Source organism: Pyxicephalus adspersus, chromosome 10 (genome assembly GCF_032062135.1).
Source record: "Pyxicephalus adspersus chromosome 10, UCB_Pads_2.0, whole genome shotgun sequence".
In the NCBI taxonomy this organism is placed as follows: domain Eukaryota; kingdom Metazoa; phylum Chordata; class Amphibia; order Anura; family Pyxicephalidae; genus Pyxicephalus; species Pyxicephalus adspersus.
In genome coordinates, this window is record NC_092867.1 from 9,920,247 (window position 1) to 9,939,144 (window position 18,898).

At 36.4% G+C, this 18,898-nt stretch overlaps 1 protein-coding gene across 5 annotated transcripts in view; it reads left to right on the forward strand.

Annotated features, from left to right (window-relative positions):
- The window catches only part of LOC140338836 (zinc finger matrin-type protein 4-like), a 289,898-nt gene that overhangs the window by 133,799 nt on the left and 137,201 nt on the right, over positions 1 to 18,898 (forward strand). For all 5 annotated transcript variants that reach the window (XM_072423151.1, XM_072423152.1, XM_072423155.1 and 2 more), the window contains one exon: positions 5,027 to 5,186. In XM_072423151.1, the coding sequence (XP_072279252.1) occupies positions 5,027 to 5,186 (160 nt within the window). The remainder of the gene's footprint in view (positions 1 to 5,026; positions 5,187 to 18,898) is intronic.

Here is an 18,898-nt window from a genome sequence, read left to right on the forward strand (position 1 = left end):
TTCAGACTTGTAGCTAGAAACCACAGAGACATCATGCAGAATGTGAGGAAGTGATAGCCAGCATATGTCAGTCAACTGCCTTGACTGTCTCTTGTAACCCTTGGAACATACATTTTTAATAAAATAAATTATATTTTTTGTTTTCAGTAAGCTACAAGAGGCACAGACAGAAAATACCAGAAGCAAAAAGGAATGTGGAGGATAATTGTGGCTTCAAGTTGTTTTGTTGGCACACAGCTGGTAAATGAAGGAGAAGCAGAAGTTATCATTGGACTCTAGTCCTTATGCTTCTGGATATAGCTGCATCCTATTTATCCCAAGTGATTACGCCTACTGTGTGTTTAGCCCTAAATCTGTGAAGCTACAAACTTATCAAAAATATTTGGCAGTAATCGATTTTCTTAATATTTTAACTTTTTAACTTTTTAGTGCATTGCAAAAGTATTCATCTTTGATGTTTGTCCTGTTTTGATACATTACAATCTGGAATTCTAGAATATATTTTCATCTGGAGCTTATCTAATGGTTGAAGTGAAATAAAAATAAAATTGTGTGTGTATGTATGTGTGTGTGTATATATATATATATATATATATATATATATATATATATATATATATATATATATATATACACACAGTGGTACCTCGGTATAAGTCCAACTTGGTATAAGTCCTGTTTGGACACAAAAAATTTTGCTTGGCATACAACCTTTGCTTGGTATACAACCTTTGTGCTAGAACCTATATGGGTAAAATGAGTCACAACACTGCACGCTACCCTTATTTACCTCTCTCGAGACAAAGACACGACTGCCCACGAGCGTCGGTACGCCAGTTGCTACCATTCAGTGAACAACCCGTGCTATAACTCTCTGTGAATTGCATAACATCTCCTCCTCCTCCCCCCTTCCCAGAAATATATGTAATATGTGTAATATGCCAATATCAATAGGATTTTTTTCATGGGAACAGATTAATCATTTTGCTTTTATTACTTATGGGAAAATTTTTTTGGGTATAAGTCCTGTTTTGTATAAGTCCAATGATCTGGAACGAATTAAGGACTTATACCAAAGTACCACATAGACAAGGTACCAAGGTAACAATATAGGTACCAAGGTAACAATATATACCAAAAAACTCCTCATATAAATTCAAGATGTTTAACTGGCTTAATTCCACATTAACAACAAATCTAGTAATAAAATAATTTTTTTTTTTTTTTTTTACATGTGTTAAAAGTATTCTAATAGACATCAACGAAACACGAACATTGCAATATTGATAATGTACCACTGTAATCAAGCTCCCCAATCACATATATATTTTACATATGTATCTTACAAAGACAACATGATTTCCATTCATGTGTCTAAATCATCAAATCTGACCTAAAGCTTTCCTTTCACAAGTAATGTCTTTGTGATGTCGTTATTAAATGGGGGCTTGATAGTCCCGACACGTTTCACAGGGTTTTAGATCACTGGTTCATCAGGAGTATATGGTACATATAATAGCAATAAACACTTTGATACCAGTAAAAAATAATGAGCAAGTTAATTGCCACAGGATACGTATCAATCGCGATTTTAAATGTCTTTTCTGATTGTGAGTGGTAAACATTCAGTACTTCTGAATTGCAATTGAAACATCTGTGCCCTAATTCTATTTTATGTCAGTTAAGGACCATCTTTTCAACAATCAGCTTGCTATTTTCTCATCATTCTTTAGTTATCACCTTCCACAACCATAGATAAACTTCTCACCAACTCATCCTTTCGAAGTGTTTTCACTCTCATCTGCACCAGAACCAGAAGTGGCACAACATCCTAAAAGCAGACATTTCTCCTATTATCTCCAGTGCGATTCAACAGCAGCTAGTCCCTATCACCTCCAAACCTGAGGCCTGCTTCCTCAGGCTGCAAGATATGGAATTAGAGCAGCTGTAGAGCTAATTATATCATTTCTCACAGACGTTTCTACTGCTTACTCTGACCTCACTAGCTTATTTGACAAGGTGGGTGACTTCTTTTACAAGTCTACTCTGTTTATTACCACATTACCTTCTGAAACATCCAATAAATGACTTTCCACCTCCTGGTTTACTCTTGTCATCCTCTCTGGAAGATCTTTATTGTGAGTACCTGTATATGCATTAGAGAGCAAGAGAGCAGTTGGGGATACTTCTTCAAAAATATAATTCAAAGCATTTCACCATGGTTTTTAAAATCAGTGCTTCTATGCTTAACTACCTTTGCTTCTTCGTGCACAGCTTAAGACCACACGGTGATCCAGTCTTCACATTAAATGTGTAATGTAATGGTAAAGGACTTCAGTCCTTTAAAAAAAAATCTAACAATCTGCAAACAAACTTAAAGGAAATATCGTATTGATTTAAAAGACACATTTGAAAATTCCTGAAAAACTCAGGCCGTTGGCACTAAAGAGATCAACCTAATCTATGGCCCTAATGCTAACAACTGACCTTTCTGATGGCCTTCTAACAACTAATCCTAGACAGGGATTTTATTGAATTTCATTCTGCATTTGAGAATGGACAACCTGTTCCACATACTTTGAGTGGTTGGTCAGGTCATGATACTGTTCTGACAGCGTAAAAAGAACAACTAGTCTTACAGACCTTTGGAGACATCTGTAACCTCTGGAGAGAGACTTCACCCAGTATTCACATGTACGCAAGATGTTTTGTAGATTAGACATAGTTTTTCACTTCTCACTTCCTCCTTACTAAGGTAGCTTCTGTGGATATTCAGTTGGAACAACAGCTTAAGCTATGGTCGCTTCAGGTGATGAAAAGTAAAAGAAAAGTTGCCCTCTCTTTAAATCTTTTGCAATATGGCCAAATCACCCAGTAGTAGCTTCTTGAATCCCTCAGGGTTTCGCCTGGGCTCTTCCAGGTGCTGTGAGCTGCCAACCCATTGAAGCCTTCTTATCCATCCAATTACTGGTTTGAATCAAATCCATAAAATAAGATAGAGAAAAAAATAACTTCTGTAAGCAAATCATAGTTTCACTGAAAGTTATATTTATTTAACCATCTAAATCAACTTTGTGAGTTTTTTATGGGTTGGGCAGAAGATTCTATTTGATTTACTGTCAATCATGTTTCTACACAGACTGCTAAATGATGGTAGGAAAAAGTCTGTACATGAATGCACTTGAATGTATGAATGTGTTGCAGAGTAAAAATTCTTTAGTGACATCAAGACTCTTAGTAAAGTTATATTATTTTATATATTTACATATTGTATGCATTATAGTGTTGTACATTTTATCTAAATCTCTTCTGATTCTTCTGTTTTTGTGTTATACATTTAGCTTTCTCTTGTCTTGTGTTTATTATTCATTCTTTGCCACAATAGTGGCCTTGTGCTGTATTGTATCATGGAATTTTTTTAGTAGTTGGGGCTCTTTTCTACTGTACTACCTCCTGTATGCCCTTTTACATGGTAAAGTGTGCATATGTTTGGTCTTTTCATTGTAGAGCCAACAGGTTTATGACAATGAAAATTATTCTCCAGCTAATAATGAATTATTCATTGCTAGTTTGGATCAATTGGGTTGGCAGTTTTAGAGCTTCATGTAAGTGGTTTATTTCTTTCCCTGGTAAATTATGTAGACGTTTTTAAGCCAACGTTTTGTCAAGATGAATATTTTCAGTGCCAGCCGTTAGTGGTAATCACTTTTTTCTAATTGCAAGCGCCAGGTGGAACGGTTTATCATTCCTGTTGTACTGCCTATCAGAGATTAAATATTATGATATTCCCAGCGGCATACAGTGGGGAAAAGTGGAATTTAAATTAATCTCTCAGTACCATGTTTGGAATTCCATAGGAAGCATAGGAATACAATTTACCTTAATTTAACTGCCTTGGGGTTTTAGAAATATACTGAAATTCCCACTGTTCTGAGCTTTTATTTTACTGCAGGGACACATGAAGGCATTTTGCAACTTTGTATTGTTATAGCAGTTAAGGAAATTTTTTTCTAATATTATTTGGTATTATTATTATTATCAATAAGTAGTATTTATATAGCGCCAACATATTACACAGCGCTGTACAGTAAATGGGGGTAGTAAATTACAGACAGATACAAACAATGACACAGGAGGAAGAGAGGGCCCTGCCCAGAAGAGCATACTATCTTATATATGTAAGGTAAAATATTCTATAAAGGAACAATTGGTTATGTACTATGTGCCCCAATACACGTTTAAAGTTGGTTATGCCAACCCCTTAATATATGGTATAGCAAAACGTAAGGGTCGAAAGGCAAAAGCGGTTAAAACAGGGTTTTTTTTGCAAGTGACTATATATATTGTAGTAATTAGCATATACCGTTTCAATCAAAGATTATATTGACAAACTAGAACCTAAGCCCTCATTTTGTCATGGGGCTTAGATCTCTTATTTCTAAATAAAGTTCTACTATTTGTAACCCATATAAATATCCATCTTGTGGACAATCATAGCTAAGTAGAATATGGAGATACGGTATACAAACAGGACAATGGTCTTGAAACCCGACGCAATTTACCCTCAGGCTTCCTCAGGGGTATTGTAGAGACCGTAATGAAACTTAACATCCGATAAATTAAGTATAAAATTGGTAGTAATACATAGTAGAGAACATATAGCAAAAAATATTTGTTAGTCAAATTTTTATTTGGCTCACCTCAATCAGTGTATCCCCCTTTCTAAATATGAAGTGCAGTTTAGAAAGAGTAAAAGGAAGACTGCTTTCTGTAGCAACACAGACCTTTTATTTTCCTCATAAAGCTCAGTGAGGCCAAACTGGTTATTAATGATTGCCAGTGAACTCAAACCCAAAAGGACTTTATTGAAACACTGTATAACTGAATTAATTGTTTAGTTTTGTCCTGGTCCAATTTTAACCTCACATATGGTACAAGTTCTTTTTTATGACTTTATTTAAGATTTCATGTGTAATATTTTCAGCCATTCCTTTTGTATTTTAATGAATTTGTATTTTTTAAACAGGAAAGCGATGAGACTGAAGTGGATAAAAACAAGTGCTGTACCCTCTGCAACATGTTTTTCACATCTGCAATTGTCGCTGAATCCCATTACCAAGGAAAGACTCACGCCAAAAGAGTGAAACTGGTCCTTGGGGAGTCGCCAGACATTCCAGCTCGAGCAGGTGAGAGACACTTATTTGTACTATCACACATGATATTCTATGCCTCTGCTGAATATTTTAGAACTTTGTAGAAGTTGTTCTAATATATATTTATGGGCTAAGCAAGGAGTTTACACAGTGTATGAGGGGAGGGTGGCCCCACAAAGATGTTATGTTTATGTTTAATATTTTGTTAAAGTATTTTGTATTTATAGCCCCCATTCTGTAGCATCATCTTGATAAAAGCACATAGATATCCTTATATTCCAAATCAGGGTACTGCTAAGAATACTAAAATATCTTAAAGATGTTAAAAAACAAAAAACCATGTTACCCATACTTTGCTTTCAGTACCATGGACAGCAAATACAATGCTATTTCATACTATTCATTTAAAGGAAAAGAAAAACTGTATCATAGGAAAATTGTAAGCTGTCATTGCTTGGTCCTGCCTTGTTTTATAAATGCTTGTATGGATGCACTTGCTTTTTAATACTTTCAACATGTATTTTCAATATGTAGACCCAATTACTGCCCCAGAACTCAGTATCTCTTTATAAATGCTTTCTGTCCTCATTCCGTGAGGTTTTAATTCCCTATCTGGGTCTTTTCAGTAACAAATTATTTACTTTTGGATCAATATCATTGACCGGCAAGAAGGAGTGGCCAACAATAGCAACTTTTATATTTGTTAGCCCAGATATCCTTTAAAACCAGTATTCCCTTCCAATGAGTGCAATGTTTGCTCTCAGTCCTACTTTATATAAAATCATTTGCTAAAAAAAGTTTTCATTGAGAACAATTGAAAAGTGTTCAACATGAAATTCTTTCCTTTATTGATCTATATTAGATCAAGATCCTAGTATGCACAAGCTATGATTTTAATGTTTGCGATGTCACAGTTCTTTTCCCATAATGTATTGTTTCACTAAGTACTAGCCTTACCTATCTGTAGCTTTTAAATAAAAGGGCAACATCAATATATAACTGGAATAATATAAACACAATGACATATACAGTGGTACCTTGAACCTTGTACCAAACAAATTTTTCCCAAAAGAAAAAAAAGGTAAATGATTAATCCGTTCCGATGAAAAAAAAAATCCTATTGTTATTGGCATATTATACATTGATGGGGCTGTATGAAATAATTTAAACACTGCTTAATACTAAAGCACATAAGTACAAAACCAATTAGATGAAATAAATGAAAATTTAACCTTACTTTACCTTGCTGAGAAGAGTCCAGTACCTACTAGGATGGTGCTGAGAAGGGAGGAGGAGATGGTATGTAATTCACAGGGAGTTATAGCGCGGGTTGTTCACTGAATGGTAGCAACTGGCTTACTGAGGCTCGTGGGCAGTCGTGGCTTTGTCTCGAGAGAGGTAAATAAGGGTATCGCGCGGTGTTGTGACTCATTTTGACCCATACAAGTTCTAGCACAAAGGTTTGTATACCAAGCAAAGGTCCTATTCCAAAGAGGACTTATACCGAGGTACCACTGTATATGCTATCTATATTTTTAATTTTAGATTTATCCATGATGTAAATAAAGTTTTCACGTACCCCTTAGGCAGAAGATTTACAAGTTGTCTGCTTCCTTAATTGTAATATGCCTTTTAGCACAGGAAAACCAAGACTGCAAATTAATCTTACAATCCTGAGGCAATTCTGATCACTTAGAACAAAAATACTTTAGCTTGTCAAATAGGGCACTTGGCCTAGATTTGAAGAATACCTTAAGTCAATCAATAATGATACACAGCATTTTTTTTGTATCTTTAGAAGAACTGCTGTGTGGCTGTGAACTGTTCTGTTGTGTCCCAGGCTTCTGCTATACTGCATGTGAAATATATTTTAGGTGAATTGACCCAACCAAAAAAAAAAACAAAAATATCTTATAACCAATGCAGTCCTCATTACTATAAAAACCAGTATTGGGGAAAAAGTGTGTATCCAACAAATCTAGTGTGAAGTTGAACTCCTGATGAGGACAACTGAACAACACATGACATACTAATTGAGTGTCATTATCTACTTAGCAAAGTCAAAATGAAGAAGCAGTGGAGTTCAGCTTTATTATGTTTTATTAAGAGCCTCCATATATATATATATATATACACAGTAGTTATTTGTTTTAAAGTTGGAGAAACAAATTTAGCTGCCAGCAATACCATGAATTACAATTGATCAACTTCTACTTTATACACACATTTTGAGTGACCATATATTTCACATGTTTACTTAAACAATAAAACAATTGTATTTCATATACATATGTGTAGTTTCTACTTGTGGATTATATATTAAGAAGATTGGTCAGTATCCTTTCATTCTCTACTGCTGAGACACTGGATAAACCAACTTGAATTTGCATTTGTTCTGGTAACTAAGAGCAGAATTATTAATTGAAAAGGGGAGCGACACTGAAGCAAAATAACTGATCTGTGCCGCTAATCTGGAGGCACAGCTGTCATATGTAATGAGCAAATGTTCCTGCTCCATGTCCAGTTACATTTACAAACTGTACAGAGAAACCAGTCAGCACCAAGGAAACAGAATTGTGGCACCACTTGATCAAGAAATCCAAATCAGCATCTTGCAATAAGGTAGGGCCAAGTTCCTTACCCAAAAATGTATGATAGGCAATGTTGGTAGCTCTTTACCTTGACACAATTACAACAATATTGTCAACAATGTAGAAAGTTTTTTTTATTTCTTGAAGTATCTGGTTTAACGCAAACCTGTCAAAAAGCCTAATACAACTGCTGTATATGAGTAAATCTCACCTCACCTCACCTATTAATCTCTTAACTTCCTCATTATTTTAAAGATTGGGAATATGTTGTCTTGCCAAATTGCTTTCTGCCAGGCTCACTAGTGCTAGTTCCAAGGCTGTCTTCAGCTTTGCAGGGACACTCAACTGGTGCTTTTCTGCAACAGTATGTAAGTTGCAGTAGCTGCAGCTGAGTTGCTCAGAATGTCATTTGGTTTGAAGACTTTATCCGCATACCACCAATTACATTTTATTTACACTGTGTAGTCCTACATAATGCAACTCTATGTACATTAGTTCAGCATTAAATGTATTTTTTCAAATGTGTAAGTACCTGGATATGACCTGGCATCAGCCTATTCAGAAGGGCTGGAGCATTAGAGAAAGTAGCAAAACAAGATCCCTATCCATTTATGTGCTGAATTGGTGACAGAAAAAAGCTCATTAGTGTGCTGCTAGGGCAGGTCCAGGATGACCTGGACTCAAAAACGTTGGTTGACTGATGCTGGCCAATACCCTAAGCACATCTAGTGGCAAAGAAAAACAAATTCAGGGGAAATTTTTGGATTGATGGGACATTTTATCAGGTTTTTTTTTATCTTTGCTGTAAAGGATCAACTTCTTTTCAGAATTTTCCGATTAATGAGTTACTCCTATATCCATAAACAATACCTATCCCTTTGCTAACAATATTTCAGAACAATTATTTTACTTCTGCTCAGCCACAATATCTTGTGTGTATATTGTGGTGATAAAAATATCCAATATGCAAAAACAAATTTATTTGAAAACAGCTGTCCTTTCTTTAATACATTTATCTGGCTTTTGATAAATACAGTAAAATTTACAGTATATCGGTAGATATTAAAGAGTTATTCATTTCATAAAACTTGCTTTGCAGTTTGTCTTTTCCTTGCTTTGAATTGCAATCTCCCACAAGTTTCCCCGGCTGTATAATAATAAATTAGGTTTGGTTGACACAGTTATCTTTTCTTCTGTGATATACTTTTGATATCGACCACTTGCTGTTTTTGCCCCATGGTGTTTAGTTCATTTTTTGTATTTCTTGTGTAAATCAAAGTTAAAATAGTTGCTATTTGTTTTTGTTTTTTGCAGTGTAGTTACTGTTGTTTATGACTTTCAGACCAGGGACATTTATAAACTAATGCTGTAATTGTTTTGTGGTTATGATGGTAAGTATTCAGTTTCAGGCCCAGCTCCACTTTTTTTGCCTCTCTATATAGGAAGCCAATACATTAAAAATAAATGATTGCAAGTTGCTTTGTATTTATGTAAAGTAGAACTAAAGTTCCACTTTAAAAATGTGGGATCAGACAGGGCTTTATTGCAGAAAGGGACAATCAATGTCGTTTCTGTAATAAGTATTCTTACCTGCCTGATTGCTGTCTCTTATGTCAAAATTTGCTGAGCTGCAGTTGCCAGGATAGCGGTCAAATCCCTGCTTCTCTTGCGGTTGCCAAGACTGAATGAGTTACATCATCCTTGAGTGGCCAATCAAAATAACCAAAGAAGATGATCGTGCCTGCAACAGAACAGTGTATGTGAAGCCCTTTTTTTAAGTTTTGAATGCTAGAACTATAAGATGTTGGATAATGCTTGTTTACAGGACATTTTATTATAGGCCCCCAGGCTGTGGCTTAGGGTGAAAAGCTACTAGGGGTGTCTCTTTGCCACCCAGACCATTCCTCTATATGCCTGCAATATCTACTGACTCCCAGAGCCAAGAGTGGCTACTCCTCTTCTTGCTGTGGCTGCTAGACTGTGTTACTGATACAGCAACACAAAAGTTAATGGCAAAAAGATTAGCCTGTGTTTTTAATTGCAAGTGTTTCATTGGGCCAGACATAGTTTTACACAGTGGCTGGCCTTAGATGATCATAAATCTCTCATTACTTCAGCCACTATACTTTATACCAAATGAACATGAATTTTTAAATATTTTTAATAAATGATTAATAAACTGTATTTATATAGCGCCAACATATTACGCAGCACTGTACAATAGGGGTTGCAAAAAACAGACAGTGACACAGAAGAAGATGACCCTTACCCAAACAGCTTACAATCTAAGAGGTGGGGGAAGTAACACACAATAGGAGGGGAGAATATATACAGTATATGTATAATAATATAACTAAAAATCATGAGCTGAAGGGAACACTGCAAAGCTCTGCTTCGATTTAAACAGGCTCAACAGAATACATTGAATATTCATACTAAATAGCTTTATATTTAGCCTGTTACCCAACAATCTCCCAGAATATATGGGCCACCATTTCCTGGGCAGGGTCTGTCACCTGTTGGGTACCTACAGCTTTGCAAAGCAACAGCAAGATGTTGGGGGCTAAAAAACTTTCTACGTTCCAGCATCTGCCAATGTCATGATCACAGTGATGTTAGGTGGAATGGTCTCAGTATTACAGAAAACTGGTTGATCTTTAAACAGGTAAAGGGGAGGGGGTCACATAAATTTATTCATAAGAGGAAAATAGGAAACTTGGAGTTTTGCTGGAGTTTTTTCCCCCTTCTAATCAGTGGATAAAAAGTATGCTATTTTACTTTTTTATTAATATAATTCCAAAATGACTTTGAATCTCCATCACTAATAACCGACCTATAAAAGGAAACAAATGCAAAGGTTCAGTGCTCATATGAGTCTAGGGTAAAGCATTTCTGGACATGGCAAAGTTAATGTTGTATAGGTTCTTTAATGGGTAAAAAAGCTTTAAAATGCCATACTGACTTATGAGGTCCCCTGGAAAATCAATAAGGCCTTGATTTTTAGGGAGTAAAATGCACTTTTCTTTTTATTTTCACTATTTCAGCAAACTGTTTAAAGAATGCACTCAGTGCTGTGCTTGTATTCTTGAATGTTCAATACTTTCTATTGTCCTGTAAATTGGTCGATTTGATTTGGTTCCCCAAAGCTTTTCTCCCATAGTTTTCAGTGAGTTACAGTCTGGTCTTTTTCACTAAAAGTATAATCATTACCTTTTCACCTTGAAGCTTTTTTTACAACCCTTAACAACATTAAAGGAATATTTCTAAACTTGAAGGTCTGAGGTTTCAAATGATTCAAAGGATACATTGTGGCTACTAATTTGGACTTATTGTTACACTGGTAATTATCATGTGCTCCTAGATGACTGTAGTTGTTGCTGTTGTCATTTATATGTTATTAAATCTGTTCCTGTGGAAATGCATACATTTATCTTACCATAGTTAGAACTTGCCCCAACTCAACAAAAACAAATAGCTACAGTTTCAATAATACTTCTGTATTCTAATTCCTCTAAATAGAGTTACTGCTCCAGAAAAGCTGTTCTTATTTTGATACCTTGCCCCAGATTTCTCTGCTTTCTGCCTGCTATCATTATAGATGTGGGCACCTCCTTTATGCCCACTATGACATAGTAGTGCAACCCACCAATTGTTCAATGGAAGCACATAATTTGTGATAGTAGTTTCTTTAAAGCAAGTAATCGATTACAAAACAAAAATATGCCAAATGTTTTTTTTTTCCCAAACCCCCAATGGCAATAATTTGAACATATTAGTTGTCTGTAATGCTATAACATCCAATTTTATATATCAGACATTTATAAGTACACTTTTGAAGATTACATAAAGACATACCTGGTGCAGAACAATGTATTTACACTTCAAAAACAACTTAAGAGCCCCTGTTAAGTTAGTTGAAAAAAAAAAAACAATGTCCCAAAAAAGCTTAGAGCCTCAGCTGCTGTTCCTAAGAACGCAATGAATCAAGCTGCTCTATGGGGATTTATAAGCATATGGACTGTGTTTAGCCAATTCCTGCGTGTGCTTCTAAATAAAATCTGTTCACTGTCCTTAAGTAACCAGGACAATGAAAGAAAGAATCAGCTTTACATGAAAGTTTTCTTTATCAAACATGAACATACAGCTGATTTATTTACTTTAAGAAGCCTACATGAAGTTTTTTTTTTGTTTTTTTTTTGTTTTTTTTTTGTTTTTTTAATGAAATTATGCAGGAAAACTGATGAAGAAAACAATGAGCATTATTACTCAAGGTACTGTATAAAACATTATATACGCAGAATAGGTGCATAATATAATGGTATTTGTTCATGTTATAAAACGCATTGGAGCCTAGTTGTCCATATAAATTGCAAGGTAATTCAGTCACAAAAAGTGATATATCTAAAGTCTACGAAGCACTGAATTCTACATCACTGTCTCCCAAGTGACTATCCCCAACCTATTAAAGGAATTGCATCAATATGTTCAGTTCTCTGACTATAAAGTCAACCTTTGAAAAATCAGAAGTACTAGATGTTAATCCGCCGGCTGAGTCCTGGAAAACCCTGTCTCCCATTTAAATGGACATGGGGCTCTAGTCGCTACCTAGGTACCAATATCTCTGCTGACCTGAAGAGAGTGGTTGAATTAAACTTCAAACCCCTCCTTAATACGATACATGGGGATCTTCAGCGATTGAGGCAACAGGCTTTTTCGTGGTTTGGCCATTGTAACATTTTTAAAATGAACGACATGCCCCGCCTCCTGTATTTACTCGCGACTTTACCAGTGCGATTCCCTCTCCACTTGCTACATAAATTTCGTTCTGAGTTCCTGAAATTTATCTGGAATACTGAAACCCCCCTCCTTAACAAATTCTTTCTTCCACTTTCAAAAGATAGAGGGGGTATTGTATCACAGAGTGGTCCACTTGACCTGCCTTGTAGACTGGTGCAGGCATGCCGGCCTTAGGGGGTTGGGTAAGACTGGAAGACTCAATGTCTCCAGTAATGTTAAGTGTTTCAGCATGGTCCCCATCTGAAGATATTGCTACCTTGCATCACCAGCCTTTGATCGGTGAGGCGCTTAAAGTTGTGGTGAAATATTTTTGTGAGGAAGGGATTGTTGCCTTTCCTTCCCCCATGTCTCCTATACTGGGACACCCTAGATTTCCAACCAGTAGGAAGGATCCGATCTATAAGATTCGGATTGAGAATGATGTTTTACGAGCTACCCACTTTTCGCAGCCTTCTACCTGGCTCACCACAGAACAGCTTTAAGTAGAACACTCTCTTCCTTGCCTAGATATATAGAGGAAGATACAATACCAGCATTTTATTTCATTCCTGCCGTCAGCACAGGATTTTCAACGCCCCCTCGCTTCTATGGAAAGCTTGTGTGACACTGGAGACCCCTTGAGAGGTGTGCTGTCCTATATGTACAAATTACAACTGACTGCATATGACTCCTCTGTGCCTTATTTCGTAGCCAAATAGGAGAGGGACCTTAACATTAAGTTTATAGAAGACCAAATAGACCTCATGGTATATTACGGGCACAAGGCCTTCGTTAGCAACCGGTACCAAGAAACTAATGATAAATTACTTACTAGGTGGTAAAGAACTCCTGATTGGCTGGCAGAAATTTATCCGCACACAAGCTCGATGCACTGGAGATGTGGTCACCACACATGTACGTTGCCGCATATATTTTGTAGCTGCCCTGTTCTGGCCTCATTCAAGGCAAGGGTTACAGAAGTAGTGCAAAGGTTGACAGGGATATCGATCCATGACAAGCCGGAGGTTGCCCTGCTGCATGTGTCAGCAATGTCGAGGAAACTCTACAAAAAATCCCATTCTGTGCCATTTGTTAAACACAGCCAAAGCTTGTATTCCCCCATTGTGGAGGTAAAGTATTCCGCCAAATGTTCAGCAGTAGGTAACCAGGGTGAATGAGGAGGTTGTGAGATCAGAAGACCGATCTTCACGCAGACCAGTGCGTACCTGGTTTTCCTGGGATGACTTTAAGACCTCTACAGATTATCTATGACTGCTCCGTCCTCCTGCACAGGACCTTAGCGTTTGACAGGCTTTTCCACAGACCCCCCCTCCCTTTTCCTTCCCTTTGTGTCTCTCCACCCCCACATCTATTCTTTTATTGTTGTCTAACTCTTTCTATATCCTTTCCTTTCTATTTTACTTTTTTCTCTAATATTCATATAAAATCGATGACCAATGGGACTTCAACTAGGTCATCACGTTACGGTTACAGATTGCGTATTGAGTAACTGTTCGTTATGCAAAATGTAATATGCTGTAATTTGTTTTTCCTTATTTTTCTTCTTTTTCCTTGATGTACATTGTAATAGTACTGTTTGCCATGTTTTTGTTCAACTGTTTGATACCTTCTACCTATAAGCACTGTAAAAGTCAGAATAAGCACTGTAAAAGTCTGTTTTTGTTGGTTGCTAATACAAATAAATAAATAAAAAGAAGCACTGAATTCCCCAATGTTTTTAGAAAAGCTAATTAAAATACAAGCTAATAAAATTGACAACATTAAAAGGAATGAGGCCCTATTGATAGAAAATTATCTCCCTACTATCTTTAAAATTTCACAGAATAAAATGCCATTTCCCATAGCTGCTTCCAATTTTGAAGTCATTTTCCTACTCCCATCAAGACTTCAAGACTCTCCCTTCTTGCTGTGCCTATTTGTTTGCAGTTGCAATCCATTTCTTTCTTCTTGTATCCCCATTTCCCTGCCCCTCATCTACTTGTCCACTGCTTAAAATTGTATTTTGTGTGTTTCCCATCTTTAATGTATATCTAAAGCCTGTGTTATTGTCATCTGAGTCTAATTAGGGAGATTTCATATTAGGGTTTTCATTTTATGTTGAAAACATATTTTTCATCATTTAGGTATTTATTATAGGTAAAACTGAACTTTTTTTCTTTTCTAAAGGGTTTTATTTTTAGAAAACAAAGTGTGATTTTATACCAGTTGTGGTATTTTGGATGTTTTTTTAGGAGTTATCCTTGATTCATACTTATCCTATTTTTTTTTTACGCTTTTGTTTTTTTATACTGCACAACTTGGTTTACCCAGAGAGTGCCTATTTTCATATCATATAAATGGGAAGAGCCGGGCAGGGAGAAGCTGGCATTTCTCTATGCATATCCAGAAAATTCCAGCGTCAGCACTCATTTCTATTATTTCTGGAGTTAACAAGTGTACACTGATCTCTTAACCACTCAAAACATTACATTGTAATGTGAAAAAAAAACAATTGTTAGTATAAAAATATATTTTGTATATTACCCGCTGCTTTCTTTCTCTTGACCCATCGGGGCATAACAGCCATAACTTTCTTCTTGTCAGGTCACTCCCATTTGAACAAGCATGGGAAGGAAGACATAAGATGATCACAAGGGCACAGAATAGACAGTTTAAACAAACCTTTAATATGCACAATGCATGTATTCAGTATTCTATGTTTTTGTATTTAATGTGTTAAAAAGATTCTCTTAGTTGGCTCTTTAGTGGTAGCATCAGAGAGCCTTAGCATTCCTGCTATAGTAGTAAAGCTCCAGTCTGTATTTTTTTTTTTGTCTCTGGTAAATTTGGGTCTAGCCCTGCTATTTGAATTTTCAAGCTGCTGGCTAATTTTTCACTGTTGTGTTATCTATGGTCTCTTTAATTCATGTAGTATACTAGGTGTCGTTAATCATTTTCCTAAATACATTTTATCCAGTTGGCCAAGCCAGGAAAGTTTCCATGGGAGAAGTTTGACAGCCAGCCGAAACCGTTGTTTAATTTCCATTTATTGGTCAATAAGTGATGTTTGCATCATTCCCTTTATAACATGTACTGCACCATCTCTCACACTGCTATTAGTGATCGACTGCCAACTCCTTGTGCAGTTGGTGACAGTACCTAGTATTGAGTCCAGTGAGGGTATATTCTGCAATATTTTCGTGCAACTTTTCTCTACAGAAGTGTTCAAACACGATCAGTTTGGATGGTGACCAGTGGCAGAGTAATAGATTAATAGAGTTTAAGCCTGGACTCTGGGATTTTGCTTTGTGCTTCAGGTTTTTGCCATATTTAAAGAAAAACATTTCAACTTTTCTTCCCACTGACAACTTTCTAGGACAAAGCTTCAGGTTTTCTTCAAGAGTTTGTCAATATTTTGCCCCATCCATTTGTCTTTCTGTCATGGCCAGAACCACTCTCCCCCCAGATTAAGATTCTAATTCCACTCTGCTTTACTGTAGATAAGTATATTAGATGGTATAGATGTTTTCTGTTTTGGCTTTCCACGTAGCATTTGGTGTTGTGGTCGAATAGTTTGATTTTGGCCTTATTTGACCACAACACCTTTTTGCAAAGTAAAGTTATCAATTTTCCTTCTTGCTCTTTCTTTCAGTTTGGAGGAATGGCATGATCTTTGGAGGGTCCTAGTAGTACTAAGCTTTTTATACTGCTTTAGTATAGACTTTACTGTGCTACTTTTTTTTGGTATCTATCACCTAACTTGTGCCTTTCCACAACTTTATACCTAGGACCTTTTCACAGTGCCTTGCCCCATATAGTTAATTGTTTTCTTCCAATTACACTAGTGCTCAATGAACAAGGTAGTTACACCTGTTTAAGTTTACAAATATTTTTTAGAACATGAGTTTTTATTTTATCTTTCTCTTGAACGTTGTCATTTGCATTAAGTAAATACATCTGGGATTTTTTTTTACCTGTGTACGTGTCCTCATTTTAGGCTGCAAAGCAACAAAATGTGAATTTTTTGAAGGGAGTAATTCTTCTCTATATTCTCTATATCCACTGTACACATTTAATATAGACTTTATGAAAAATACACAAGACCACGGATTGTGCATGTGGGAACGCTTGATATGTCTATATTTTATAATACATAGCCAAGGTATGTAGACACATTTCTTTGACATGTTAGTCTATAATTCCCTTTTCCAAGGTAAGGCTTTGCATTTTTTTTCAGGACAGTACTTGATTGGCTCATATGATTAACCTCTGTCTGAAGCACTACTTCATACATTACGTAAAATGTCTTGTTAATATGCTAAACAGGCACCCAGGCTGGGATCAGGATCCTTCAGTTCCTTTTAAATGCCATTTCTGGCTGTTATATGCAGTTTCATAGCTTAGGCTCCAAATCTGAGCTTCTCTTCTGTCATTTCTTTGAGCCTTTCAATTGAGCCTAGCAATTAATTTTACAAACCTTGCAAAAGTTTGGATGCAAAGGTATATACCTTGATAGAAGTAACATCTAGGAGATGTATGCTAAATGTTTACCAAATTACTTTTCTAAATAGCAAATGACCTTCAGTAAAAGAAAATGATACCATTATTATTATTATTATTATTATTAATAAACAGGATTTATATAGCGCCAACATATTAGGCAGCGCTGTACATTAAATAGGAGTTGCAAAAGACAGACAGATAAAGGCAGAGGCATCACAGAGCGCCACCTGCTTTGTCCTTCTTCTCTTCCTGGAAACAATTTGCGACCATCTTGATTGGCCAGGATGATGTAACTTGGAAGTTCATTCATTCCCGAAACGTGCAAGGGAAGCTGGGACGGTTGTGTATCCTTGGCAACAAATCCACAGCCCAGTGAAATTTGACTGCTGGGTGGCAATCAGGCAGGCAAAGACAGTTATTGCAGAAGGGACAAAATCTGCCTGATTGTCATATGTTCAAAGTGGGACTTAAGTTTTACTTTAAGGCTTAATTACAACCAACTAAAAAAAAACTCCCCACTCATAAGCAATTTCTACTTTTTAAATAAATACATTTAACATTTCTAGCAGTGCCCTTGTCCCCTAACGAGACGAGGTTGAGCATACCAGTTGTCATAATTAAAGCCGAATGTTTAAGGATCACAGGACTGCAGATAAGAGACACTAATTTCTTGGCCATGTGAGACAAAGGGTTTTTGCAAATGTCCCCATACTCAGCTTGCACTTCCTCGCTGCTCCTTCCCCATTAAAGCTTGCACTGTAATCATTAGTGTTATTTGTCCCTTATGTGACCATTTTTGGATCTGGAGATTATCTGCTGGCCCTGAGCATTGTCACAGGGGAGGAGGTCACACTTCCTCAGATGTGACAGAGGAAGGGCAGAGCATTGGAGTGTTAGTAAGGTGACATAATCCGCCCTTCATGGGCAAGGAGACAGAAGAGCAGATAAGTCACCTTGCCTATATTCTAAATCACAGCCTATATTCATTTAGTCAACCTATATCACAGCCTGTATTCATTTAGTCAACCTATATCACAGCCTATATTCATTTAGTCAACCTTAATGACTCGTTAGGTAAGAATATTGAGCGTTAGAGCCTGTTCTAAATTAAAGAGAGACAGAGATTACTTAAGAGTTGGGTAGGGATGCAGGACAATATGGATTTTGTATGTGGTCACAGTACGCTCTTAACTACAATGGTGTACGAGGAAAGGAGGGGGAATTAGGAATATTTTAACTTTTGCTTCATTATGAGCGTAGGTAAAATGTTGCTTCAATATATAGATTTTACAATCGTAAAACTTACCCTTTTCTAAACGAAATTCCATCTGAATGCTTTTGAATTCTGTATTTCATATTAAGATATTGTTATAACACATGACATGTCTTTTACATTGAAATCTGGAAGTGAGCATTTGCAGAGATAGGTTCCGCTACATAGAACAGATATAATGACTTAGAAGTAATTACAAAACCTTTACAGCCACTTACTTGGCAGTGAATCCCCCTTATATAAGCGGTATCCAAAAAAAAATTGAAAAGCTTCCTTACCTGCATTACCAGAGGCTAACACACAACTCTGTCATTTTAAGGAGAAATTTAAACCCCCACACTGCAGAAAGTGTGAAAGCTGTAATATTTGATCATCCTTCTCTAATCGTTTTATGTTAATTAATTCGACTCCAGCTGCTTTATTACACCTGCAGGTTTAAACTGAACTGTTTCATTTCACTGCACTGCAAAGCAGTGTGTTCCCTTTATAGCAGTGATAGGCAGTTGCAGTTGTCAAACTTTTTTCCCTGTAATGCTCTGCAAGATACTTGACAGCACACCATTTTCCTCGGGATGCTGGCAATTTCTGTGTTAAATTAAAGA